This window comes from Takifugu flavidus, chromosome 4 (genome assembly GCF_003711565.1).
Source record: "Takifugu flavidus isolate HTHZ2018 chromosome 4, ASM371156v2, whole genome shotgun sequence".
NCBI lineage: Eukaryota > Metazoa > Chordata > Actinopteri > Tetraodontiformes > Tetraodontidae > Takifugu > Takifugu flavidus.
Genome location: NC_079523.1, coordinates 14,003,572 through 14,028,821, shown reverse-complemented (window position 1 = coordinate 14,028,821; position 25,250 = coordinate 14,003,572). Strand labels below are relative to the sequence as shown.

Below are 25,250 nucleotides of genomic sequence, written 5' to 3'. Positions count from 1 at the left end.
CAGGAATTCCCAGAGGTGGGAATGTTGCATTCCAAGCTGTGGTGTGCGATGTGCTGGGATTGTTCTGGCATTTGTAACCAGTTGATGATTTGATCACTACCCAGAGGGCACCACTCCCTTCTTGGACTGGAGTTGATGATGTTGACAGAGGCCCCGCCTCCGTCTCACCTGAGGCGAGCTGAGGGACTGCGTCACGCACTGACAGAGAGCAAATTTCTCTTTCGTATCAGTTGCTTGACGTTTCACGAGGAGGAAACACTCCCGACCACTGGCAGTTGGTACCGGCGACATTCCTCACCCCGTCCTTGGGCTGAGAGTCTAACGGAGGACAGCGCGGGGCGTGAAGAGCTTTGACCGACCAGTCACCCAGGAAAGAGCTCTCGCTTATTGCCCCAAAGAGTGTGTTCAGCTTTACTGAGAGAAGATGTCTTTCCAGCCCTCCGAGGACCTCCTGTGCCCCGTGTGTCAGGATCTTTTTACCGACCCGGTGGTTTTGTCCTGTAGCCACAGCTTCTGTGAAGACTGTCTGCAGACATGGTGGCGGGGCAAGCCTTCGAGGGAGTGCCCTTTGTGCAACAGGAGATCCTCCAGGAGTGATCCACCCTGCAACCTGGCATTAAAAAACCTGTGCAAAGCCTTGCTCCTGCAGAACACCAAAGCCTCCTCGGGACCCGAGCTCCTGTGTAACTTGCACAACGAGAAACTGAAACTCTTCTGTCTGGAGCACCAGCAGCCTGTGTGTCTCATCTGCCGGGACTCCAAGAGACACAGCAGCCACAGGTTCAGACCTGCTGACGAAGTGGCCCGAGATCAGAGAGAGGAGCTCCAGAAGTTCCTCAGGCCCCTGCAGAGCAAACTCGCGCTGCTCCAACACGCTAAGCAAAACTGTGATCTGATGACTGAACACATCAAGCTGCAGGCTCAGCACACCCAGAGGCAGATTCAGGAGCAGTTCAAGGCGCTTTACCAGTTCCTGAGAGAGGAAGAGGAGGCAAGGATCGCTGCCCTGAAGGAGGAGGAGGAGCAGAAGACCGAGGTGATGAAGAAACACACAGAAGCTCTGAGCAGAGATATCAAAATGCTCTCAGACACGGTCGGGGCGACAGAAGAGGAGCTGAGAGCCGACGACGTGGCCTTCCTGCAACTATACGGCGCAGCAGCCAAAAGAGTCCAGCAGCGCCCCCTGCTGGGGGACCCGCAGCTGCCCCCAGGAGCGCTGATAGATGTGGCCAAACATCTGGGCAACCTGAGGTTCAACGTCTGGAACAAGATGAAGAAGGCGGTGTCCTATGCTCCCGTGATCCTGGACCCGAACACAGCCAACCCAGAATTCCTTCTCTCGGACGATCTCACCGCTGTGAGACACGGGGAGAGACAGAGCCTGCCGGAAAACCCGGAGAGGCTTCATTACTACCGGACCGTCCGCGGCTGGGAGGGCATCAGCTCGGGGCATCACTGCTGGGACGTGGACGTCGGGGACAACGGGGCTTGGTTCGTGGGCGTGACCGAGTTTGTGCGGTGGACCAAGGAAAAGAACTGTCGATTTTGGCACTTTGAGTTCTACAATAACAGATACAGCCTGCGCACAGCGGAGAGCCCCCCCGCTGTTCTCCGGGTGAAGAAGAGGCTGCAGAGGATCCGAGTTCTCCTGGACTGGAACAGAGGAAAGCTGTCCTGGCTGGATCCCGACACTAACACCCACATTCACACCGTGACCCACAGCTTCACCCAAAAGCTCTTCCCCTGCATCGGCACGGTGAACCAAGCGCCGCTGAAGGTTCTAGAAGGCAAAATCTCTGTAACAAGAGAATGAAACCACAAACACAACAGCACACAGACGGGAGATAAGGACTCCGATTCTGGGGCCTGGAAGTCTTTGGGTGGGACAGAAGACGCGTGACCCAGTTCTGATTGATGGGTGGATTTTATTGTTTCAATAAATACGTGTGACTGTGTTGTACAGCTGTTATATGTGTACCAGATCCCAGCAAAGTACTATTGAGATGAGAGATTGACTCCATAGAGTCACTTTGCACATGTTTCTTTATTAACTTGAAAATGAATGTGGACTGGGCTAACGTGGACAATTCCTTTACACGTGCAGTGACTTTAGTCTGCAGAAATCATTTATCAGGTGTAAAATTAAACTCTCTCCATCACGAAGGAATCGAGCGGAGAGAGAACGTTAGAAGGTCAGACCGAAGGAAATGTTCCCCAAGACGGGGAAATTCAAAATAATTGCAGGATTGACAGTTGTAATGTAAGATCATGAGTTTCGTTTCCTACTCCCTCTCTCTCCCCTGTGAGTGTGTGTGTGTGTGTGTGTGTGTGTGTGTGTGTGTGTGTGTGTGAGCAGCAGACTCTGTGTGTTCTTTCAAGTCTCTTCATCACGCTTCAGCCTCTCTTCTGCTCAGACTTAAAGCTCAACTGGTGAGTAAAAGAAACGATCGTGCTTGGAAGGGTGGTCGTCCGTCGAAGTTGGTCGGTTTAATTTCATCCTTTATGAGGGCGACCAGCGCCAAATCACCCGTCACAGTGGATGCGTGTTGGATAAAAGATCACTTTAACTTAGCAGGTTTAAGGTGAACTTTGTGCCGCTGTTTTTGTAAATGTTCTTTTATTTTAAAGCAATAAAAAGATCAGCAGAGACCAGCGATTAATCTGTTTATGGGCCGAAAAATCCCTAAAATGGTTGGTTGGTTGGTTGGTTGGTTGGTTGGTTGGTTGGTTGGTTAGTTAGTTAGTTAGTAGTTAGTTAGTTAGTTAGTTAGTTAGTTAGTTAGTTAGTTAGTTAGTTAGTTAGTTAGTTAGTTAGTTAGTGTTTTACACCTGTGTCCTTTTGCAAAACAACCTATTTACTTTTTAAGAGTTTTTTGAATGGGAAATTATTATATTACATTATATTATATTATACAATGTGTTTTGTTTTTAAACAATTAAACTATAAATGAAACTAAACACATAATTATGTTTTTTTAAACTTCTACATCTCACTGATTATTTCTGTTACATCCAGCACGTTTGGCCATGGGGTGTCATTATGGGCTGGTAGTGTTGGTGGGAGTGACCTTGCTCCTGACCCCTGGCCAGGGTGACCCCAACTGCAAAGGAATCGCTGGTGTGGCAGGACAGCCAGGAATCCCTGGAAGAGACGGACAACCTGGAGCCAAAGGAGAGAAAGGAGAACCAGGTTAGTGTCCTAAATGTCCAAATGCACGTGTGTGTTGGCTGGCTTCAAGTCGCCAAAATGACTGTATCTAATAATGAATCACTTGTACGTTATGGCCTACAGCCACACTGGTCACAGGAGATCCAAGAGTTCTGCACAGACTGAAAGGGGATGCTGGGTCTCCAGGCATGCAAGGTGCTATGGGCCCCAAAGGTTACCATGGTGAAGTGGGACCTATGGGTCCCCCAGGAAACCCTGGTCTCCCTGGCCCTGGTGGAAACACTGCCATGACTGGTAATAACACTGACACAGCAAGCAGAATAGTGGACATGTGTGTGTGTGTGTTTGTGTGTATAGCGCATTATTTACATGCCTTCAATGAAATGAAACCCACACAGGGAAACAACACTGTTTTGTGTGTGTGTGTGTGTGTGTGTGTGTGTGTGTGTGTGTGTGTGTGTGTAGGAGAACACGTTCAGAACACCCATTCAGCCTTCTCTGTGATGAGGACTGATCGTCGCTATCCAGTTTTTGGCAAGGTTCAGTCTGTCATTCATTTCCTAACTATACTAATCTGGAATATTACCCCATATATATTAATACTGACGCTTTACTTGATAGATATACGTGCAGATAGATTATTTATGGTTTTGTTCGATGCTCCACTACTGTGTCAAACAAGTCCAGTTCAGTCCAATAATTTTGCTCAGCTGTAAGCTCCTCCCCCTCAGCTGGGATTCCCTCCCTGTAAGCCCCTCCCACTTGACTATGAGCCACTCCCCCTCAGCTGAGCTCCTCCTCCTCCTCATCTGTGAGCTCCTCTCCTCCACTGTGAACTCCTCCCCCTTAGCTGGGATTCCCTCCTCTTCGCTGTGAGCTCCTCCCCCCTCCGCTGTGAGCTCCTCCTCCTCATCTGTGAACTCCTCCCCCTCCGCTTGTTACCTTTGCTGCACTTAGAGCTGTTGTTTACGCATGCACAGTGACCTAAGTATCAAAAATATTTAGATGTCATCTGACTCGCTGCCCTCTATATCAATCACATGACGGGATGGATGATAGGCTGAAGTCTATGTTTTTATTGTCATGCGATCTACTGAGAGTACCTTGGTGATCGACTGGTAGCTAGCGAGCGACGTATTGAGCACCCCTGATCTACAACAAGAGAGCAGGCTGATGGACCACAGGGGTTTCTGGAAGATACTAAAGGGATTCAACCTCCTTTACAAGTACGGCCCCCACATCATCCAGCAGCCCCTCACTGCGTCTCTGGATTCTCATACCTTCCATGTTGTGAAGATCTTCCCTGGGTGCAACCTATGATTGGAGAAATGCTGAAGAGGTTCATCAGCAAGGGCTCACCAAGGTCACCCCCCAATCCAAGAGAAGTAGGGAGTTTAAGCGATGGAAGAAGGGATCAAGCTTTTCTGCTCTATTCCCCTCTGTGGGATTGTTGTTCTTCTTCCTTGTGACCTCCGGCATCCTTCTCTATACCTCCCTGAACTTCCTCAAGCACCTTTTATGAATTTTTGGAAGTTCTACAGCTGAACATATAGATGTATATAGTTCCTGTGTAATGATATACAATAGTCCCAGTCGGTTGGGGGACTGGCGGTGTGGAGTGGAGGGCTCTGGTTTCAAGCCCTTGCGCTGACAAAAACATGGAAGGTGTTCTGGTAATAATGGGAGGTGCCAGGACACCTTCAGAGACTTGCCTTGGTACCCTTGAGCAAGGTACTGGAGCCAAAAATGCTCTCACAGGGCCCTGCAATGAACCGGCGACTCCTCCTGGGGTTAACTTTCCTTTGCCCATATGTGCGCCCTCCCCGTGACCCTGAAAGAAAAAAAGTAGTTAAGAAGTAGATGTAATATTGATGTCATTCTGTGTTTCAGGTAGTGACCTATGATGTCACTGTGGTCAACAAACCAGGGCACTTTAATGCACAGACCGGGTTTTTCACGTGCAAAATACCTGGAGTCTATTACTTCACCTTTCAGTCCATGGCCAAGGTAACCGCCTCCTGTCCTCTAGGCACGCACCACCAAAACCAACCACATCTGAAACAGTCAGGCAGGAAGAGACGTTACACCAGTGTGTGTGTGTGTGTGTGTGTGTGTGTGTGTGTGTGTGTGTGTGTGTGTGTGTGTGTTTAGGTCAGCATGTGTCTGCGTATAAGCAGCGACTCCCTAACCGACAAGCTGGGCTTCTGTGACTACAACAGGAACACCGAACAGGTCAGTGGTTGAAGACACCATCAGGAGGGGTTTTAGGAGACACGAAGAGTCCAGGTTCACGTGGTTGTGTTGCAGGTTCTGTCTGGAGGGGTGGTTCTACAGCTGGGAGCTGAACAGAGGGTGTGGCTGGAGTCCTTCAAGGACCAGCAAAAAGATGCTGAGACAAAAGACACTCAAGAAAAAAAAATCATCTTCAGTGGGTTTATGATATATGCTGAGTAAAGTCCGTCATGAAAGCAGGTCTGTAACCATCTGGTCTGTAACATCTGGTCTGTAACCATCTGGTCTGAAACCATCTGGTCTGTAACATCTGGTCTGAACCATCTGGTCTGAAACCATCTGGTCTGTAACATCTGGTCTGTAACCATCTGGTCTGTAACATCTGGTCTGTAACCACCTGGTCTGTAACCATCTGGTCTGTAACCATCTGGTCTGTAACCATCTGGTCTGTAACCACCTGGTCTGTAACCATCTGGTCTGTAACCATCTGGTCTGTAACATCTGGTCTGAAGGTTCTTCTTTTCCCTTAAATACTTTAATGCAGATCTGAATTTGAGAATAAAACCATAAAGACTTGACGTGAACATTTGGGCCTTTATTTCCTTCTTTATACTTTGATTTGCTGCTGGATTCATTTAACAGGTTTATAAATAATGATTGGAAATGTGATTAAAATGAATTAATAAAGTTCAGCGTTTACAATCAGCAAAATGTGGTTTCAGTGAGTATCCATCATCCATCCATCCATCATCCATCCATCCATCCATCCATCATCCATCCATCCATCATCCATCCATCCATCATCCATCCATCCATCCATCCATCCATCATCCATCCATCCATCATCATCCATCCATCCATCCATCATCCATCCATCCATCCATCATCCATCCATCCATCATCCATCCATCCATCCATCCCTCATCCACCCATCATCCATCCTACAGAGAGGAGGTAGAGCGCCTGACCACATGGTGCGCCAACAATAACTTGGTCCTCAACACCAGCAAGACCAAGGAGCTCATCGTGGACTTCAGGAAGGCAAGAGGAGGCACACAGGACCCCATCCACATCAACGGGATGGCCGTCGAGCGTGTCTCCAGCTTCAAGTTCCTGGGGACCCACATCTCAGAGGACCTGTCCTGGACCACAAACACCTCCAGCATCATCAAGAAGGCTCACCAGCGCCTCTTCTTCCTGAGGACACTGAGGAAGAACCAGCTATCCTCGGCTGTCCTGGTGAACTTCTATCGCTGTGCGATAGAAAGCATCCTGACCAACTGCGTGTCAGTCTGGTATGGAAGCTGCACTATCGCCGAGCACAAGGCCTTGCAGAGGGTGGTGAAAACTGCCCAGCGCATCACAAGGACTACTCTCCCTGCCATCGGAGATGTCCAGAGGAGGCGCTGCCTGCATCGAGCACGCAGCATACTCAAGGACTCCTCCCACCCCGCCCACAGACTATTCTCCCTCCTGCCCTCTGGGAGGCGCTACAGAACCCTCAGGACTCGGACCAGTAGACTGAGGAACAGCTTCTTCCCCAGAGCGGTGTCCCTGCTGAACTCCTGCTGACCCTTACACACTCCACACCTCACTACACTACAGCAGTTTACACAACAACTCACTAGCTTAGTAACCAACGTAGCTACTGTTTAAACCTGTCCTGCGCACTCATGCACTTTATCATCTGTATACACGTAATTTATGATTTGCACATCTCCTCTATCTTATGTAAATAGCTAAATAGCTCCTGCACTTATAGTCCAAGGCATTTAATGTAAACACCATCTGTAAAATATGTTTATAGCACAACCCGGTAAACGATTGTAAAATAACCGCCATACTGTATTTATTAAGTTATTATCCTCACTTGCTGCTTCTTTTGCACTTCTGGTTAGATGCTAAACTGCATTTTGTTGCTCTGTACCTGTACATGTGCAATAACAATAAAGTTGAATCTAATCTAATCTAATCTAATCTAATCTAATCTAATCTAATCCATCCATCATCCATCCATCCATCCCTCATCCACCCATCCATCCATCCATCCACCCATCCATCATCCATCCCTCATCCATCCATCATCATCCATCCATCCATCCATCCACCCATCATCCATCCATCCATCCATCCACCCATCCACCCATCCACCCATTGATCCATCCATCATCCATCCATCCACCCATCCATCCATCCACCCATCCATCCATCCATCCATCCACCCATCGATCCATCCATCATCCATCCATCCACCCATCCATCCATCCATCCATCATCCATCCATCCACCCATCCATCCATCCTCCATCCATCCATCCATCCATCCATCATCCATCCATCCACCCATCCATCCCTTATCCACCTCAAGCAGAATCCAGATCTGGACTTCTTCTTTTGTACTGTCCATATTCAAAACATCTGACTTCAAATATGCTGAGAAACCAATAACTTCTGTCCATTCCACCCAGCTTTAGATATTGCACTCTGTTCCTCATTTTTATTCCTGCCTTCCTCTTTTCACTATAATATCTGAATGTTTTTTCTCAGAAGAGGAGAGGAGGCAATGAAAAGTGGTGGATGTGGTGACCCCAGAACAGGGAGCACTTCTCATTTCCTATGAATTTCAATACTTGCTGACACATTAGTACCATCAAAACATCAGCCCAGGTCATTGTTCAGAGTTTTCTCTCCATCAAACCAGAGGGTTTGAACTGGTTTAACTTGTTTGCCGACGCTGGACGTTCAGCTTGTTACTGGTGTCCAAGTAAATAGAAGAGATCATCTTTAGCCAAGAGGATTCTAAATGTTGATAAAAAAAAACAAACACTGCTGGTTGTCAGTGTGTCCATAATGATGCACTCCTCTCTAGTAGTTTTCTAATCCTTGTGATGTTCCTCAGGTGAAAAAAGGCACTTCTAGAGACTAATTTAATGTGTGAGTTGAAGGAGAGATTTTGATCAAAAGTTACTCCTAGATTCCTCACAGAGAGACTAGATGTTAATGAGATACCATCTAGAGTGATCATGTGATCTAATCTATCTCTGAGAGGTTCAGGACCAAACACCATGACCTCAGTTTTTCCTGAGTTAAGGAGGAGGAAATTTGAAGACATCCAGGACTTTATGTCTTTAAGACAGGTCTGAAGCTTCACTAACTTCTCTGTCTCCTCTGGTTTCATGGATAAATAGAGCTGAGTGTCATCAGCATAACAATGAACATTTATCCCATGCTGCCGAATAATGTTCCCTAAGGGAAGCATGTACAATGTGAAGAGGATTGGTCCGAGTCCAGAACCTTGAGGAACCCCATGGCTAACCCTACTGTATGAGGAGGGAACACCATGGACATGAGCAAACTGGTATCTATCAGATAAGTATGATCTAAACCAGTCTAGTGCTGTCCCTTTAATCCCAATCACATGTTCCAGTCTCTGTAACAGGATGCTGTGATCAACTGGATCAAAAGCAGCACTGAGGTCCAGCAGAACCAGCATAGAGACCAGTCCATGATCTGAAGCTATGAGAAGATCATTAGTGACTTTAAGAAGTGCTGTTTCTGTGCTGTGATGAGCTCTAAAGCCTGACTGAAACATCTCAAACAGGCTGTTCCTCTGCAGGTGCTCCAGTAACTGAGTCACCACCACCTTCTCTAGAACTTTAGAGATAAAAGGAAGGTTGGATATCGGCCTATAATTTGCTAAGACATCAGGATCCAGTGATGGTTTTTTAAGCAACGGCTTAATCACTGCCACCTTGTAGGACCGGGGTACATAACCTGTCACTAAAGAACAACTGATCTGGTCCAGGATAGAACTGCCTATCAATGGTAAAACATCCTTCAACAGGTGTGTTGGGATGGGATCTAAAAGACACGTGGTGGTCTTGGATTTCTGAATTAGCGAAGAGGCCTCAGAAAAATATATAGGGCTGAAGGAGTTTAAGGGCTCGTTGGAGAACCTGTATGTTCCCACAGTCAGCACATCTGGTGATGGTCCAGTTGTTGGGATGGCCTGGTTAGCTTTCTCTCTGATAGCTAGAACTTTATCAGTGAAGAAGCTCATGAAGTCTTCACCACTCAGGGAAGAAGGGATACGTGGATCTAAAACACTGTGACTCTTGGTTAATTTGGCCACAGTGCTGAAAAGAAACCTGGGGTTGCTCTTATTTTCCTCAATTAAAGAAGAAAAATAAGCTGTTCTAGCCTTGCGAAGGGCCTTTTTGTAAACTAATAGACAGTCTTTCCAGGCTACATGATAGCTGTCTATTTTACAACGTCTACATGGATATTAAAGTCTCCAATGATAATGACTTTTTCCGTTCTAAGGACCAAGTCAGATAAGAAATCAGAGAACTCAGACAGGAACTCTGAATGTGGCCCAGCAGGGGGCCGATATATACAACTACAAACAAAAGTGGCTTTTCTATCTTCCAGGTCAGATGGGTGATGCCAAGAGTCAGGCTTTCAAATGAACTGAAGCCATGTTTTGTTCTAGGATTAATTAATAACTTGGAGTGATAACACACCTGTGATAATTATTTTTGACTGTTGATTATCAAATCTTTTACAGAATGGAGCTTTAATTCTCAAACTCATTTGGCCCCAGCACACCGACACTGGTCTCTCTTTCGCCGTAATTGTCAGCCGCCATATTTACAGTGACTCTCTTCCGGAGGCAAAACTGCTGACTCGCTTGGTTTGACATGAGTTCCTCCTCCGGCTGCTGCAGGAGCCGAAGGTTAGCAGTGGTTCTGACGAGTTCCCTGGCTGTGGAGTATCTGGGCTCTCAGGTAAGTTTTCGTCACGATTTTCCTCATTCTTTCACATGCTCATCAAGACTTGGTAAAACAATGTTTCATCCTCTTTTTTTGGTTACTTTCTCTTCCTAATGTCTCCATTTCACAGCGGAAAACTCTCTCACTTGATTTATTCCCCTTTTTCTCCTCATCCTCTTACTGTTTCTTACTGTCTCTAGTCTTTACCCTGAGTAGGAAAGAGAGAGAACAAACAGATGTCCCTTATTTTCTCCTCCTCTGACCTGTTTCTCCTCTCTTGGATCAGTTCTTCAGTCATGACGCACCCTTGCTGCCTCCTCGCTGCTGCGCTCTCATTGTGCTTCAGCCAAGCGACTTCTATGGAGTCCTGCCCTGCAGGAGGAATACCAGGGCTGCCAGGTGTGTGTGTGTGTGTGTGTGTGTGTGTGTTACAGTCCCATTTTATGTGTTTACTTCCCTTGTTTACCTCCTCATGCTCAGGTTTTCCTGGCTTTCCTGGCAGAGATGGTCGTGATGGAGTAAAAGGCGAAAAAGGACAACCAGGTAGATGCAAACGGGGACAGGATGTGATCAGATGTCCTCTGTCACCCCAGGAAAGGGATGTTTTTTTCAATGAAAGTTGAAATGGAATTTGATTAATGACAGTCAGCCAAAATTCACTTAAACACGATTATCTATTCTTTTAAGGACTCTCCAGATGTTTGAGTTTGTGTCCTCCTGTCAGGAATATCCTCCTGTTGTTAATGTCCCTGCTGTTTGTAGGAGTATCTTTGGATGGTGCTCTTGGCCCCTTGAAGGGAGCAAAGGGGGAGCCCGGGATGGCGGGAATCTCTGGTAAACGAGGTCAAAGTGGGGATCCGGGACAGGCGGGAGAGCGAGGACTGCCTGGTTTACCTGGAGAACCAGGAGATTCAGGGTAATAGAGTCAGACATCTGAATAAGGAGAACATCTAATCTTCCAAAAGACAGAATTTGTATTCTCAATGATTGTTGTGTTGTTGTTGCAGGACTGTTGGTGCCCAACAGCGGTCGGCCTTCAGTGTTGCCAGGGGAACCAACCAATACCCTGACAGATCCAGCGTCATTCGCTTCACCAAGGTCATCACCAACATCAACAATGATTACAACACTGAGACGGGACGATTCAGGTGAACGTGCCGTCCATGTTTGGTCAGACTGTCCTCTCAAGAAGTAACCACAGACAGTTCAGGAGGTTCTCATGTTAATTTCTCAGGTTCGTACCAGAATCAGTCAGACGAACGAGTCCAAGTCCTCAGGTAGACGGTCAGAAATACAAACACTATGATCCGGAAACGTGAGACACAAAGGGACAAAGACTGTGGAAGGGTGAGTGGGTGGGTGAGGATAGAAGCTGGGAGGATTAGACTCAGGTGAGCCACAGGTGAGCCACAGGTGAGCCACAGGTGAGCCACAGGGTCCAGGAGGTAGGAGAGCAGGACCAGACAACGACTAAACTCAACCCTCCACCCAACCACCATCCACCCACCACTCACTCCCCCACCCACCACTCACTCACCCACCACTCACTCCCCCACCCACCACCCACCCACCACTCACTCCCCCACCCACCACTCACCCACCCACCACTCACTCCCCCACCCCCGCACTCACTCACCCACCACTCACTCCCCCACCCCCGCACTCACTCACCCACCACTCACTCACCCACCCACTCACCCACCACTCACTCCCCCACCCACTCACTCACCCACCACTCACTCCCCCACCCACCACCCACCCACTCCCACCCACCACCCACCACTCACTCACCCACCCACCACTCACTCCCCCACCCACCCACCCACCACTCCCCACCCACCACCCACCCACTCACCCACCCACTCACCCACCCACTCCCCACCCACTCCCACCCACCACCCACCCACTCACCCACCACTCACTCACCTCCCCCACCCACCCACTCCCCACCCACCACCCACCCACTCCCCACCCACCCACCCACTCCCACCCACCACCCACCCACCACTCACCCACCCACTCACCCACCCACTCACCCACCCACTCCCACCCACCACCCACCCACTCACCCACCCACTCACCCACCACTCACTCACCTCCCCCACCCACCCACCCACTCCCCTCCCCCACCCACCCACTCCCCACCCACTCCCCCCCCCCCACCCACCCAGATGTGGACAGCAGCTGTGCCCAGCCTCTGACTCCAGGTGTTGTGTTGTGGGCGGCAGGTGTCGGGTGCCAGGAACCTACTTCTTCGTGTTCCATGCATCTCTGGATAATCGGCTGTGCGTGCAGATGAACCTGGGCCAGAACATCCTCTCCTTGTTCTGTGACCATCGCAACACCAGAAAGCAGGTGTGCGAGCCAAACACGTTTCCTCCACCTCTCAAGTTTGGGCATTTGTTTAGGATCTCAACCGCTAATTGGATTTCTACCCGCACTGACTCAGGTGACTTCCGGAGGTCTCACAGTTCACCTCTCCAAGGACGAGGAGGTCTGGCTGGAGTCGAAGACCTACGTAGGCATGAGAGGCAATCCGGCGGGTTACAGCATCTTCTCCGGCTTCCTGCTGCATCCTACGCAATAAATCAACAACAACTGTGTCAGAACTACCGGGTTTAGAGATTCTTCCTGTGTTTGGTGTTTGGTAGGGAGATACGAGGTCACCACGTGTTGGACCTGTCATGCTGGATTAGTGACCGAATGCTTTAACAAATGCCCCTTCTCTGAATAAGAAGGACCACCTTCTGGATTAAAACTCTGTTTTCTCAACAAAACTGTTGTCACTTGTTGTGTTGTCCTGCTCAAAAAACCCACAGATTTCCATTTAATGTTTCTTAGTTTCCTGACCAACAAACACACACCGACCTATGAGGATCAACACACCAACACTCACCTATGAGGACCTGACCAACACACACACACTCACCTATGAGGACCTGACCAACACACACACACTCACCTATGAGGACCTGACCAACACACAAACACTCACCTATGAGGACCTGACCAACACACAAACACTCACCTATGAGGACCTGACCAACACACACACACTCACCTATGAGGACCTGACCAACACACACACACACTCACCTATGAGGACCTGACCACACACACACACTCACCTATGAGGACCTGACCAACACACACACACTCATGAATGAGGACCTGACCAACACACAAACACTCACCTATGAGGACCTGACCAACACACACACACTCACCTATGAGGACCTGACCAACACACACACTCACCTATGAGGACCTGACCAACACACAAACACTCACCTATGAGGACCTGACCAACACACACACACTCACCTATGAGGACCTGACCAACACACACACTCACCTATGAGGACCTGACCAACACACAAACACTCACCTATGAGGACCTGACCAACACAACACACTCACCTATGAGGACCTGACCAACACACACACACTCACCTATGAGGACCTGACCAACACACAAACACTCACCTATGAGGACCTGACCAACACACAAACACTCACCTATGAGGACCTGACCAACACACACACACTCATCAATGAGGACCTGACCAACACACACACACTCACCTATGAGGACCTGACAACACACAAACACTCACCTATGAGGACCTGACCAACACACACACACTCATCAATGAGGACCTGACCAACACACAACACTCACCTATGAGGACCTGACCAACACACACACTCACCTATGAGGACCTGACCAACACACAAACACTCACCTATGAGGACCTGACCAACACACACACACTCACCTATGAGGACCTGACCAACACGCACACACTCACCTATGAGGACCTGACCAACACACACACTCACCTATGAGGACCTGACCAATACACACACACACACACACTGACTTATGAGGACCTGACCAACACATGCACATGCACACACACACACCCCTCCACACACCCACACACACACACTCTCACCCATGAGGACCTGACCTGGGAACTTTGATCATCACTTAGAAGGAAAACTAGAAGAGGAAGTTCACAGAAACAACTTTCTCTTGTTTTGGTAACTTAAGCTTGGTCATCAATTTTTGTCGTTCCAATTAATTCTCCGGCCTTTCCCCTCCAACGGTCGGTTTTGTGAGGCACCCAGTGAAGGTTTCACTTCCTGCTTTGTCTCTGTCGCCGCTGGCGCCGAAACAGGACAGTCGAATATCTCTTCGTCGGCTTCACCGTCCACGGAGGAAGAGCGCGCTCCACCTTCTTCAACATGGTGAGATCAGGGGGGAACATCAGTTTACACAAAAGAGACAAATGGGATGTTGTTTTTGTGGTTTCTCTGATGGAACGATGAACGTTCCGTGCTCCGTCGCGTTGACGTTGATGTTGTTGCTAAGTTCTCCTCTGATGCTGAAGCCTTAGCGTCTCTGTGCGCTCGCTCAGGCCGCCCGGGGGCTGAACGTCCTCACAGCAGCATCGCTCCTCTACGCCTGTGTCGGGCCAGTTGCTACGCAGCACTGTGGGATCCCGGGAGTTCCTGGCATTCCCGGAACCCACGGGCAACATGGAAGAGACGGTTTGAAGGGGGAGGAAGGAGACCCAGGTGAGCTGATAATGAACTCCCACCGAGCTTGCTGCAATTAAAACTGTGATCATTTCTGTGTCTAATTCAGGCATGGGCAAACTACGGCCCGGGGGCCACACGCGGCCCGTTAAACGTTTTAATCCGGCCCACCAAACTTGAAAAATTAAATGAATAAACCTTGTTAATGTTAAATTTTCACTGCAATTCTGGTGTTTTCCCACTAGAAAAAAGACAGTCAGGAGGAGAGTGATGGTGATATCCTGAAGGATAACAGAACTTTCAGTGCTTTAAAATAGAAATGGTTATTCATTTGTTTTAAAAAGGCACATTTTATTCATTTGATTTTAAGTGTTTTAAGACTCATTCCAAAGTCAGATATTTTGTTGTAATGCTTCTCTTCATTTTCATTTGAAATTAAAGCACATGTTTTCTCCATATCCCAAGATGTGTATTTTTTCTCCAATGAGGTGAGGTTACCAAAGCACTCCATCCATCCATCTGCTCCTGATCCGGCCCCTTTGTCAAATGTTAGAACCCATTGTGGCCCACGAATCAAAATGTTTGCCCACCCCTGGTCTAATTCCATGCTAACACCTCGTATATTCCAGTGTGCACAGTGTGTAAGAAAAGGTTTGCTCCTGCCAACAGGGGAGCCAGGTCTTCCCATCCGAGGCCAGAAGGGAACACCGGGGCTCATGGGCCTCAGTGGACGACCGGGCCTGAAGGGTGACCGTGGTCTTCAGGGGCCTCCAGGTGAACCGGGGCAGCCGGGGGAGAAGGGGCAGCCGTTGAGCCCTTCCAACCAGCAGACCTCCTTCTTTTGCTACAAATGGACTCTCTATCAGGCAGCAGAGCTCAACAGTCCTCTGGTCTTTAGTGGGTCAGTGCAGAGGCTCACGTTCTGTCCCATCAGCACCAGTTACTGACTGGAAGAACGCCATGGGGCCTAAATACGCTTCATCCTCTCTCTGCTTCACTTACAGGGAGATCCTGCCCAACTTGGATCAACGGTTTAAAGGGAAAACGCTGACAAATGGCGTATTCACGTGTGACATCAAAGGCATCTATTTCTTCAGTTACCACATTTCTGCAAATCGCCGAGTGAGTTAGCGACTGAGCTTCAAACCCTGGTTGCATTCAAACACAGCGAATCAGACTTGCTGAACCCCATCAAACAGGACGTGTGCAGATATCCTCCAGCATGACTGGACGTTTCAGATTTGCTTTGAAGTTTTTAGGCTCCTTTCATGAAGCTGAGAATTCTTTTCCATCTCTGTCGAGAACTGAAATGAATTGTACAAAATTAGCTAAAAAAGGAAAAAGAAATCTGGCGGCGGCTTTTGTGAACGACTGACATTTCCTCTTCCTCTTCTTAAATGCTGTTATTAATGTGACCTGACGGCTGTGGCTCTTCCTGCTCTTCACTTGTTCTCAGGTGTGTTTGAGGCTGATGAAGGGCGAGGAGACGCACATGTCTATGTGCGACACGTCTGAAGGCTTCCTGATTACATCCGGCTCAGCCGTCCTTGAGCTGGAGCTTGGAGACACGGTCTCCCTGGTACCGGTCCAGCACAACACTATCGTCACCACCCAGAGCAGCGCCAACATCTTCAACGGGTTCCTGATCTTCCCCACCTTCTGAAGAACCCGACCCACAACAGGACGGATGAAGATTACAGATGGACGCCGTCTGTGTTGCATTTCCCACATTTTCCTCGCTAACATGAGATCAGTATTAATAAAAAACAATCAACTTGACCACGTGTTTATCCTTTAGTGGGTTTGACCACGTAACCAGTTTAACTAACCGGGTTGTGACTTCCACCTAAAACTCTCGCCCCTGTACCCTACATAGTGCGCTCAATAGTGTGGACGCCATTTTGAAATAGTGTCCGAATTCTCAGTGAGCATCGCTGTACCCTATGGAGTGCACTCAATGTATCCCACAATGCACTGCGAAAAGTAGTGCACAACCGATGCACCCTAACTCGGATGTATCCCATCAGCCTTTACGGTATCTCGTGACTTGAAGGTCATTTCCACTGTGCGGTTTGATATATTATATGAAATTTTGGGGAAATAAGAAATCAATGTGTAGTTTACAGTTGTTTTCAGTAGGGGTCCAATATGATCATCTTAAAAGATTACAACATAAATGTGTAAAAAAAAAAACAAATCAATCAATCTTCACCGATCCCCCCGCCCCCCACTTAAAATTGTTCTTCGGAATCGTCTGTTCCTCACCAGGCGACAGAATCTCGGTAAAAGAATATTTACAAAGATGAAAAGTAGCTTTGATCCATTTTTGAAGAAAATTTGCTTTATTAAATGTTTTCACGACAGCGGAATATGACTTGGGAATGTACCATCACGTCTTGGCTTGAAAATGTCAAAGGACACTAATTATTTTAGGTAATAAGTAATTATTATTATTTTATTATTGACATTGATATTTTATCTTACTATATAAAGTTAATTCTAGCGTAAATATCGCATTTCCAAAAAGGACCGCTGAATGTATTTCGGATGGGTTAAAACAATTAAATGGACCTGGCCACTTTTCCCGGCGACCGGTTCGTAATTATTATGCGACACCATGACGTCATTTTACTTGCGCCGTAGTGTCCGAACGATCATTTTAAATTCAGTGCACTACGTCGCTCACTCAGTCCACGTCCCCCGTGTGGTGAGTAGTGAATAAATATCCAGAATCCGGATATGAACCAATTGTCAGTCAGTCTGTCCATATGGAGTCGCCGGACAAAACTGTCCTTATGACGTCACTACCATCGCAAGACGGCAGGCTGGACACATTTGGTACCTTCGCCGGCCCGTCAGGAGTCATTAATAGAATTTTCGACATAAGAGAAGCTTAAGACAACTCAACCGGACTTGTGTTGGTTTTTCAGACTTATCAGAGAGCATTTTTTGGTTCTAAATGAACTGGCAGAACCCCAGAGTTAGAAACTGCTGGTTTGGGATGGGCCCAGCCAACCCATCCTGTAGCATGATGGATATTAAGAATACATATACACACACATACATACGCTCCTATGGACCCACAAACACGTGTATTCATACCTTTGTCCATTGCTACTTTGGGATAACAGCACACAATAGTGATACTAAACAAATTCAGACCACAGCAACACAGAAAAGCAGCAGCTACAATCAACAGAATCGGCCTTCTTGCCCCCCAGTGACCCTTCCACATGTGATACAGCAGCCAAAGTCTTGTCTCTATGACTGTTCATGGCACAACAAGCCGTAGGCAACCACAATCCAGCTCCCAGGGCAGAACAGCAAAGGGCGGCCTTGCTGACGCAGCGCCACCATCTGACCACGGTCATGGTGCCTTGGCCCTCAGGAGGCCATGGCCGTGTGGATACCCGACAGATTGGAGCTTTTAAAGGCGGTGGTCCTAATCTTGTGATCAGCTGATGAACAGTTAGCAGGTTTGCAATAAATTGCTGACTCTTGCTGAATTCTTTTTGCCTCACTCCCATTTCTTCTTTTTGGGAACCTTCTTTTAGCTCCCCTGAGGGGCGCCAATATTCATATATTCAATAGTCCTCATGATCGAGCCAATGAAAACAGTGCAGCAGGAACTGATCGCGTTACATTTATTACAACAGAACCAATTAAAATCCCCACATACTAAGTCATTACCTGCTCACTAAGGCTCATTATGTAAAAACCAACAACAAAAGTGCTGATACGGAACCTGGGGTTGAACCAGCAACTCATGTTACACCATTACTGGCCTAATCAAGAACAATGTTAGCTATAATGAAGACACCCAGACCAGCACATTTCAATTCACGACTCTAACCAAAAACCTGACCTGCTCCCTTTTTAGCTGACAATATCATGATATTGTTTTCTATTGTTTGCAGTCTTCTTTAGAACTTTAGAAGTGAAGCCACTGAAGGACTTCGCCCCTGCACTCCTCCAGACAGCCAGCAGAGGGAGACGATACTTCCTAACTCTGCCAACGCAGCCTTGAGAGGGGGATGACGGATAAACTCTGACGCACTTCTGTGCACCACTGTCCAGGATGGCTGGGGAGTGCTGCACTGGTGACCGGTGGGGTCATCGAGGCTTGTTTTCAAAGTGCTTCAGAACAGGACTCAGATCCCTCTCCAACTCCCTCTGCTTCTGTAATAAACCCTGCAGAAACACACAAACACACACCTTTGGATATGTAGGCCCCAGCTGCACCTGCCCTCAAACCCCCTCCCTCACTGTTGGCCCAAAACACACAGCGTCACAACAATGGTCACATGACTAGCACGGCCTAATGGGCCTAGAGGTTTAATGCGGTGTGTGTCTGTTGCAGAGTGTGTGTGTGTGTGTGTGTTACCCGCCGCAGCTGCGCCAGACTCCTCAGGGTTTCCTGGTGATTGTGTGCACCATGGATCAGCTCAGGCAGGAGGGGTGGATCCCGATGGGAGGGGGCAGGAGTGGCCTCTGAGGAGGAGGACACACAGGTTAGCTTTACATGAGGCAACGACAGCAACCTGACACATGCTCCTGGTCCAGGGGAGACCGAGGAACCCCCCCCCCCCATTCTAATGGATTGAATATGAAGGGGTGTATCCAACCGGCTTGGGCGCGAGGTGGGGGAATGTCGTCGGGCTCCAGTGGATCCAGGTTGAAGACTTCGTGAGTCCGGACGTAAGGGATGAAGCCTACACCAGGAACGGGGGGCGTTGCAGGAGGTGGGTCCTGCCGACTCTGATGCCTGTGTGTCCCAACAGGGACGGCTGGAGCGCGACTCCTGATGGACACAAGAGAACGGGACGACGGTGTGTGGAAGGGTTGCTTCCTGCTCAGCTCTTTTCAGAACCGGTGCACAAAGCATCATGGGAAACTCCACGATGCGACAAAGAGCGAGACGGAGCTGCTCACCTTGTTCCGTGGGCGTCTGCAGTGCTGCTGTGTTCTCTGGAAGCAGCGTCCCCCTGTGGAAACATGGGGAACAGGAAGCAACGCCAGGGTGAGACGGCGAGCCCATCCCAGCGATCCCAGCGATCCCAGCGATCCCAGCGATCCCAGCGATCCCAGCGATCCGTTACCTTCCTGGTGGGGCTGCTTCTGCCCTGTCTGCTGGTGGGGCAGGGCTGAGGCTCCTGATAAGGGGTGCAGCCGCTCCTGGAGGGACAGGACCTCCCCTGCAGGGCCAGGAGCTCGGCCTGCCTCTTCAGACGCCTCTCTTGCCGGTTTTTCTGCGCTGAAGCTGCGTAGCGCTCCGATGCAGGAACAAACTGCTGGCTGGGCCTGGAGGGACAAGGTCTGGAATCAGACCAGGGCTGAAGCTGGAAAGGTGGCGTGGGATAAACACGCTGCATTTGCAGCGCTGGTTTTAAGACTTACCTGTGCGTGTTCCACTCTGGTCTCCTTGCTTCTTTCCTCTGCTCCGTCCTAGCAAAGGGCTCGTATGGGTCTGCTCCCTCTCCTTGGAGACAAATGTTCTCTTTGCCCCTTCTCCCCGTTTGGTTCTTCCTATTAGCAGGAGCAGGAGCAGGAGCAGGGACACCGTCTCCTGTGAGAGGGAGACGGACAGTTGCTTCTAATGGACAGACAGAGAGAGAGACAGAGAGAGACAGAGGACAGGTCCTTATGGGAACGTTGGCTAAGTGTTGACAATCTCGATTCCTGTCCGTAGCGCAGGAGGCGTATCTGGGTGAGCTCCTCCTCCTGGAGGGCAGAACCTACCCGTCTGCACAGCCGTGTCTCTGTAGGTGCGAGCCGAGCTTCTGACCTTCTCCGGCCCGTCGGCGTCCCTGCAAGCTGATGAGAGCACATGAATGCTGCGTCCGTCTCACGGTGTGCGTCAGCAGGTCTATTCCCCGCAGGCTTTTCAGGCTCTAACCTGAGATTCTGCAGGAGCAGAGCTCCCCGTCTGGATCTGGCGTCCTCCCGACCGTCTCCTCGCCGCGGCCCTCGCTGGGCTGCACCTCTGGCTGACTGCGGTGGGCCTGGAGGAAGCTGGTCAGTGACAGGAGGGCCACCCAGAACTATACAGTATATATAGTGTCTCCTATACCTGTCTCTCCTTCAGCCTGTCCAGCTCATATCGTTTCTCCAACATCTCTCGCTCCAGGGACAGTCTCCTCTCTTCCTCCTCCTCCTCCTTCCTCTTCATCGCCTCTTCGCGCTCCCTGTGGCGCCGCTTTTCCTCGACCTGGGCCTCGATGGCTCGCTGAGAGACAGGGGGTGAGATGGCCGGAACCTATTTGAGTTCCAGAGTGTTTCGGCTCACCTGCTGCTCCGCCTGCTTCATCCGCCTCCTCTCTCTTTCTTCCAGCTGCGCCGGGTCCAGAAGGGCAGTCATGCTCCTCAGATAGCTGGACACAACAGGAAGCAGAGCTTTATCTATAGGAAGACCTATTTGATGGACCCCCCCCACCTATGGTACCTGGTTCTGGCTGGGTTCCCGCTGGTTGTGTCCACAGCGGCCACTCTCACACTCTCTCCTCCGCACGTGCTCATGGCCTCGGAGAGGAGAGACAGCCTGGATGTGGCCTCCCACTCCCGCTGCTCCACGCCTTGCAATGGGGCCGGAGTGGGAGCTATGGGAAGCAGGACTGGGACGGGGGGCTTCCTCTGCAGGGAGTCGAAGTGCGAGGCCCAGAGCTCGTGGTCCTCGGGCTGAAGGCGCACGGAGAACGTTCATCAGAGCCAAGACTGCTGACAGCACGCCGGAGGAGCCGATCTGATGCTACCTGACTCTGGAGCTGCTTCTCCCGCCTCCTGCGCTCTGTGGTCTCCTCCCTCTGCTTATCCAGCTCCTCCAGCCAGCGTCTCTTTTGCTCCTCCCTCCTCTTGAAGCTCAGCGCCTCCTCAATGGGAGTGATCACCTGCAGCCAACATTGTGTCATACAGCAGCATAAAACCGTTCATCAACGTGCGCTTTCTGGGTGGCCAACGGCGGCCTAATGGGATCAGTGAGGATTTGGGGATAAAATAGGAACATTTCCGGCTGCTGGCCGTATGAATCTGACCTGCGCACTTGTTGTTATTTATGTTTAAGTGTCACTGTTCACTCCAGAAATGGGGAGAGCGATGTCAGACTTACCCCGAGTCTGAGGTTTGACCTGAGGGCAGCGGGCTGTTCTTTATGTGACACACACTCTTCCTCGGCCTGGAACACACACATCACCAAGCAAAAACACTGTAAAGGATCCCGTCCTGCTGTCTGGATTCCAGAAATCACACACTACTTACGTGTGGCCCTGGATGCTGAGCGGTAAGGAGAAAAATAGAAAAAGATTGCCAAATGAATTTTGTGCAACATCATATAAATGAGATAATCCCGTGTGTGAGGAGTTCTTTAAAAAGAAGGAATCAAAGGAAGGCAGTAAATATTATAATCCCTGTATTGTAATACCTGGGCTCTGAGAGGTGCGGACCAGTGGGTCTGCTGCTTCTGAGCTACTTGCTCATCTATAAAATAGGACACAGAGGAAAAAACAGTTTCACCGCTGCTCATTTGGTCATTTCTAATCAGAAGAAGATGGTGGATAGGAGGATCTCCCACGGTTACGCACCTAGTTCCCTCCTCCACTGGGCCTTTTTACTGCTGATGGCCGCTCTGCTCGCAGAAGGTCGCTCGTCCAACCAGCCGAACAGCCCCCCAGGCAGACTAATGGAGACCAACAGCGAGAGACTCTCAATAATCCTGACGGCAAAGTTTGGGCCTTTTCTTGAAGAGGGGCCCCCTCACCTTCTGTTTTGGCCCAGTGAGCTCACGGTGGCGTGGCACCCATCCGTTAATTCTCCCTCCTCCCCATCTTGGTCCAACCTTCTCTCCACTCCTCCTCCATCAGTCACAGGGGAAACGCATCCCGAGTCTGTTTGGTTTCCTGCCAGGAAGAGAGAAATGCTCTCAAAGGCCAGTAAAACCTCACAAATATCTTCAAACTTTCCTGAATAAACCTAAATATTTTTGCATTTTGACTGATGGTGAGAGCAGATCTGGACAAAAGGCACGTGAACGTCATTCATCGCTCAAGCTGAAGTCACCGCGGTAACCCAGAAGCTCCTCGGTGGCCAGGTACAGGGGGGCAGAGGTCCACCCGGAGCACCTCGAGTCTCTGGGCCGTCTTGGCTGGAACACCTCTGGGCCCTCATGTGGCGGTCAAGGACAGCGCCTCTGGACTGGCAGACCCTCAGATTCAGGAGGAACGATGCAGGTTCCTTCCTGGCCGTCCTGGACCACCTCTCGGCCCTCTACAGGGTGCTTGAGGGTTCGTGGACGGTTGTCCAACCAGTCCACCTGTGTGGACTTGGAGAGGGCATTCAATAACTCCTAGGGGAGGGGCTCCATGAGTGTGGGGTCCAAGGCAGCTCAGTCTTCATCCGACTGGAGCCGGAGCTTGGTCCGGCAGTAGGTCAGGCCTGTTCTCGGTGTCACCACGCTTCAGCATTTTTATGGACAGACTTTCTAGGCACAGCCAGGAACTGGAGGGGTTCCGGTTTGGGAGCCTCTGGATTTCATCTCTGCTTTTCGCAGATGATGTGGCTTTGCTGGTTCCTTCAGGACGGGACCTTCGGGATGTACCGGGGGTGGTTTGCCACCGAGCGTGCCTCAGGGCGTCTTCCTCCCTCCAGGTCAGCTCCTCCACATCAAGAGGAGTCAGCTGAGATGCCTGGACGCCTCAGTCAGGACTGTGCCCACCAAAATCCAACAATGCCCATTAGGGCTCTTACCCCTGGTGTGGTGGCTCTCTGAAGGGCCTTGGCAGCAGGTCGTCTCCACGATATTGAGAAGGTGCTGGAGCTGCTCAGCGGTCAGATCCTTGAGCGCCAGTGAGTCCAGTACACCCATCGTAGCATCAGCTACCGTCTCACCCTTCTGCAGATGGCCTGTTTTCTCCCTGTGGTTGTGTCCATCTGAACGTCCCTTTGGGGGGGAAAAGACCCAAATAATAAATGTTAGCACTCATAATAACTGAAGACAGGCGGGATTCTGTGATGCTGGATTCATTTGTACATTTGAAAGGATTCTCTCCCATCCTTCTTTGGCTTGTTCCTGAGGTTTGGTTAATGTCATGGCGGTGCTCCTCCTTGCGGTGGCGGTGGCGGCGGTGGAGGAGAAGGCGGAGGAGGCGGAGGAGGCGGCCACTCCTCCCGTCTTGCTCTTGACTTCTCGGTACCTTCTCGACTGCGGCTGAGCTGAAAACTCCTCTCCTTGCACCTTTTCCACACAGCTTGGCTGTCTGGTGCTCAGGACGTTAGCTGGTCGGGGTCGGCTCGACAGCTTCCAGGGTCGGGTGGGATCAAGGCAGCGGACACAGCGAAATATTAAGGACTAATTAGATATACTCATATGCTGCAGAATTTTGGCATTGTCAAGCAAACGCAGAATTACATTGATTACAAATACATTAGTGTGTAATAATGTGAGGTTTCGTTGTACAATCTACCTTTCTGGCATTCTTTTCCACACCTGTACACAAAGAAAAACATATTTACTTGGCATATAATGACAAACTGACTCGGACACAAGTTTGTGCAGCAACCGAGGTCTCGATAACTGGAGAAATCCTTAATTTCTTGAGAAAAGAGTAAGAAATTAGTAGTTTTACTCACCTGTGCTAAGCAAAATCACCTTTGGTTTTCCATTTTCTAGTTCAAACAACAGGCCATCTCTGTGTGCAGAAGGGAAAAAAGGCACAAAACAAATCACAGAAGTATGTTAGATTGATTTTATTATGGGTTTTTAACAAAATTCCTTCTGAAGTCCAGATGATCAGATTCTTGTGGCGATGATCATTCCCTGCTAAACCTGAAGTCACAAGCGGTGCAGTGACAACTTGAACTTATTATGCTTTGTGAAAATCGTTTATTCATTTAGTACACCGATTTTTCAGGTTATAAAACTACCACTTTGACACTCGTCGCGTTATTCCAATGAAGATGCTTTGCTAGCAATATTAGCTTGGGAGGGAAAACTCACCCGAGATTCATGTTAGCTATGAAAAGATGCTTTTAAATGGTAAATGGGTCCTTCAACAATTACGCACACCGACAATCATCGACTTAAATCCAACATTTGGTCAACTTCTTGAATGACCGCGGCGCCAGTCACGACACTTCCTATTTATTTCGCTGTGTTGCGTTGGTTGCTGACGACGACCAATAACGCCTTTCCTCATTGGCCGACCCACAATATCAACAGCCAATCACGTGGCTTTATTTCAAGAATGTGTTGCATTTAATGGACTATAAATTTGTAGTACATTTTGGCTTTGAGTTTAGATACGCCTTTAGTTTGTAAACTTAGGGAAATACAGACATTTTAAACCAAACACATACCTCAGCGTTTTGCAATTTTTGACCGAGTAATGTGGCAGTAATATAGATACACAATTTTCATCTTCGATCCGGACATAAAGAGGTAAAGGTTTTAATGTAGATTCTCAGTCATAATGCAGATGTATCGTTTACGTGTCATACGTATCATCCGCAGGTGGACATTTTGTTGGTTAATTTGTTTTGTTTTAG

General features: G+C 49.2%; 5 protein-coding genes across 14 annotated transcripts; 4 read left to right on the top strand and 1 right to left on the bottom strand.

The window, feature by feature from the left end:
• Positions 1 to 183: 183 nt before the first annotated feature.
• On the top strand, positions 184 to 1,971 carry LOC130523777 (nuclear factor 7, brain-like). The gene has a single exon (XM_057029300.1). The coding sequence runs from the start codon at positions 425 to 427 to the stop codon at positions 1,811 to 1,813; it is 1,389 nt and encodes a 462-aa protein (XP_056885280.1). The 5' UTR covers positions 184 to 424; the 3' UTR covers positions 1,814 to 1,971.
• Positions 1,972 to 2,169: 198 nt separating this feature from the next.
• LOC130523780 (complement C1q subcomponent subunit A-like) lies at positions 2,170 to 5,985 on the top strand. Of its 5 annotated transcripts, XR_008950015.1 has the most exons (9): positions 2,171 to 2,430; positions 3,017 to 3,190; positions 3,293 to 3,463; positions 3,635 to 3,708; positions 5,060 to 5,176; positions 5,321 to 5,401; positions 5,477 to 5,709; positions 5,841 to 5,855; positions 5,887 to 5,985. XR_008950015.1 is itself a non-coding variant. In XM_057029311.1 (8 exons), the coding sequence occupies exons 2-7, from the start codon at positions 3,028 to 3,030 to the stop codon at positions 5,621 to 5,623; spliced, it is 753 nt and encodes a 250-aa protein (XP_056885291.1). In that variant the 5' UTR covers positions 2,170 to 2,430; positions 3,017 to 3,027; the 3' UTR covers positions 5,624 to 5,646; positions 5,691 to 5,985. The 5 variants fall into 5 exon arrangements, 3 of the variants coding, with proteins under 3 accessions (XP_056885291.1, XP_056885290.1, XP_056885293.1); XM_057029311.1 differs by having other exon boundaries at positions 2,170 to 2,430; positions 5,477 to 5,646; positions 5,691 to 5,985; XR_008950014.1 differs by having other exon boundaries at positions 5,841 to 5,985.
• Positions 5,986 to 10,044: 4,059 nt separating this feature from the next.
• On the top strand, positions 10,045 to 12,949 carry LOC130524633 (complement C1q subcomponent subunit C-like). The gene is made up of 7 exons (XM_057030915.1): positions 10,045 to 10,187; positions 10,459 to 10,571; positions 10,653 to 10,715; positions 10,935 to 11,088; positions 11,180 to 11,320; positions 12,401 to 12,527; positions 12,622 to 12,949. Exons 2-7 carry the CDS (start codon positions 10,469 to 10,471, stop codon positions 12,757 to 12,759), a joined length of 726 nt encoding a protein of 241 aa, XP_056886895.1. The 5' UTR covers positions 10,045 to 10,187; positions 10,459 to 10,468; the 3' UTR covers positions 12,760 to 12,949.
• Positions 12,950 to 14,265: 1,316 nt separating this feature from the next.
• c1qb (complement component 1, q subcomponent, B chain) lies at positions 14,266 to 16,496 on the top strand. Its single transcript, XM_057030657.1, has 5 exons — positions 14,266 to 14,426; positions 14,597 to 14,756; positions 15,387 to 15,618; positions 15,722 to 15,839; positions 16,174 to 16,496. Exons 1-5 carry the CDS (start codon positions 14,424 to 14,426, stop codon positions 16,378 to 16,380), a joined length of 720 nt encoding a protein of 239 aa, XP_056886637.1. The 5' UTR covers positions 14,266 to 14,423; the 3' UTR covers positions 16,381 to 16,496.
• A 1,849-nt stretch (positions 16,497 to 18,345) lies between these two features.
• ccdc66 (coiled-coil domain containing 66) lies at positions 18,346 to 25,231 on the bottom strand. 6 transcript variants are annotated; one of them, XM_057030631.1, is made up of 22 exons: positions 24,703 to 25,231; positions 24,336 to 24,394; positions 24,170 to 24,192; positions 23,737 to 24,003; positions 23,454 to 23,646; positions 22,468 to 22,606; positions 22,292 to 22,386; positions 22,132 to 22,187; positions 21,969 to 21,983; positions 21,820 to 21,885; positions 21,467 to 21,601; positions 21,160 to 21,392; positions 21,004 to 21,088; positions 20,788 to 20,943; positions 20,614 to 20,719; positions 20,457 to 20,531; positions 20,115 to 20,310; positions 19,817 to 20,033; positions 19,650 to 19,702; positions 19,343 to 19,518; positions 19,102 to 19,208; positions 18,346 to 18,908 (listed from the first exon to the last, which is right to left on the bottom strand). In XM_057030631.1, the coding sequence occupies exons 1-22, from the start codon at positions 24,711 to 24,713 to the stop codon at positions 18,831 to 18,833; spliced, it is 2,541 nt and encodes an 846-aa protein (XP_056886611.1). In that variant the 5' UTR covers positions 24,714 to 25,231; the 3' UTR covers positions 18,346 to 18,830. The 6 variants fall into 6 exon arrangements, with proteins under 6 accessions (XP_056886611.1, XP_056886615.1, XP_056886616.1 ...); XM_057030635.1 differs by having other exon boundaries at positions 20,115 to 20,283; XM_057030636.1 differs by having other exon boundaries at positions 19,817 to 20,018; positions 20,115 to 20,283; positions 24,703 to 25,078.
• Between the last annotated feature and the right edge of the window lie 19 nt (positions 25,232 to 25,250).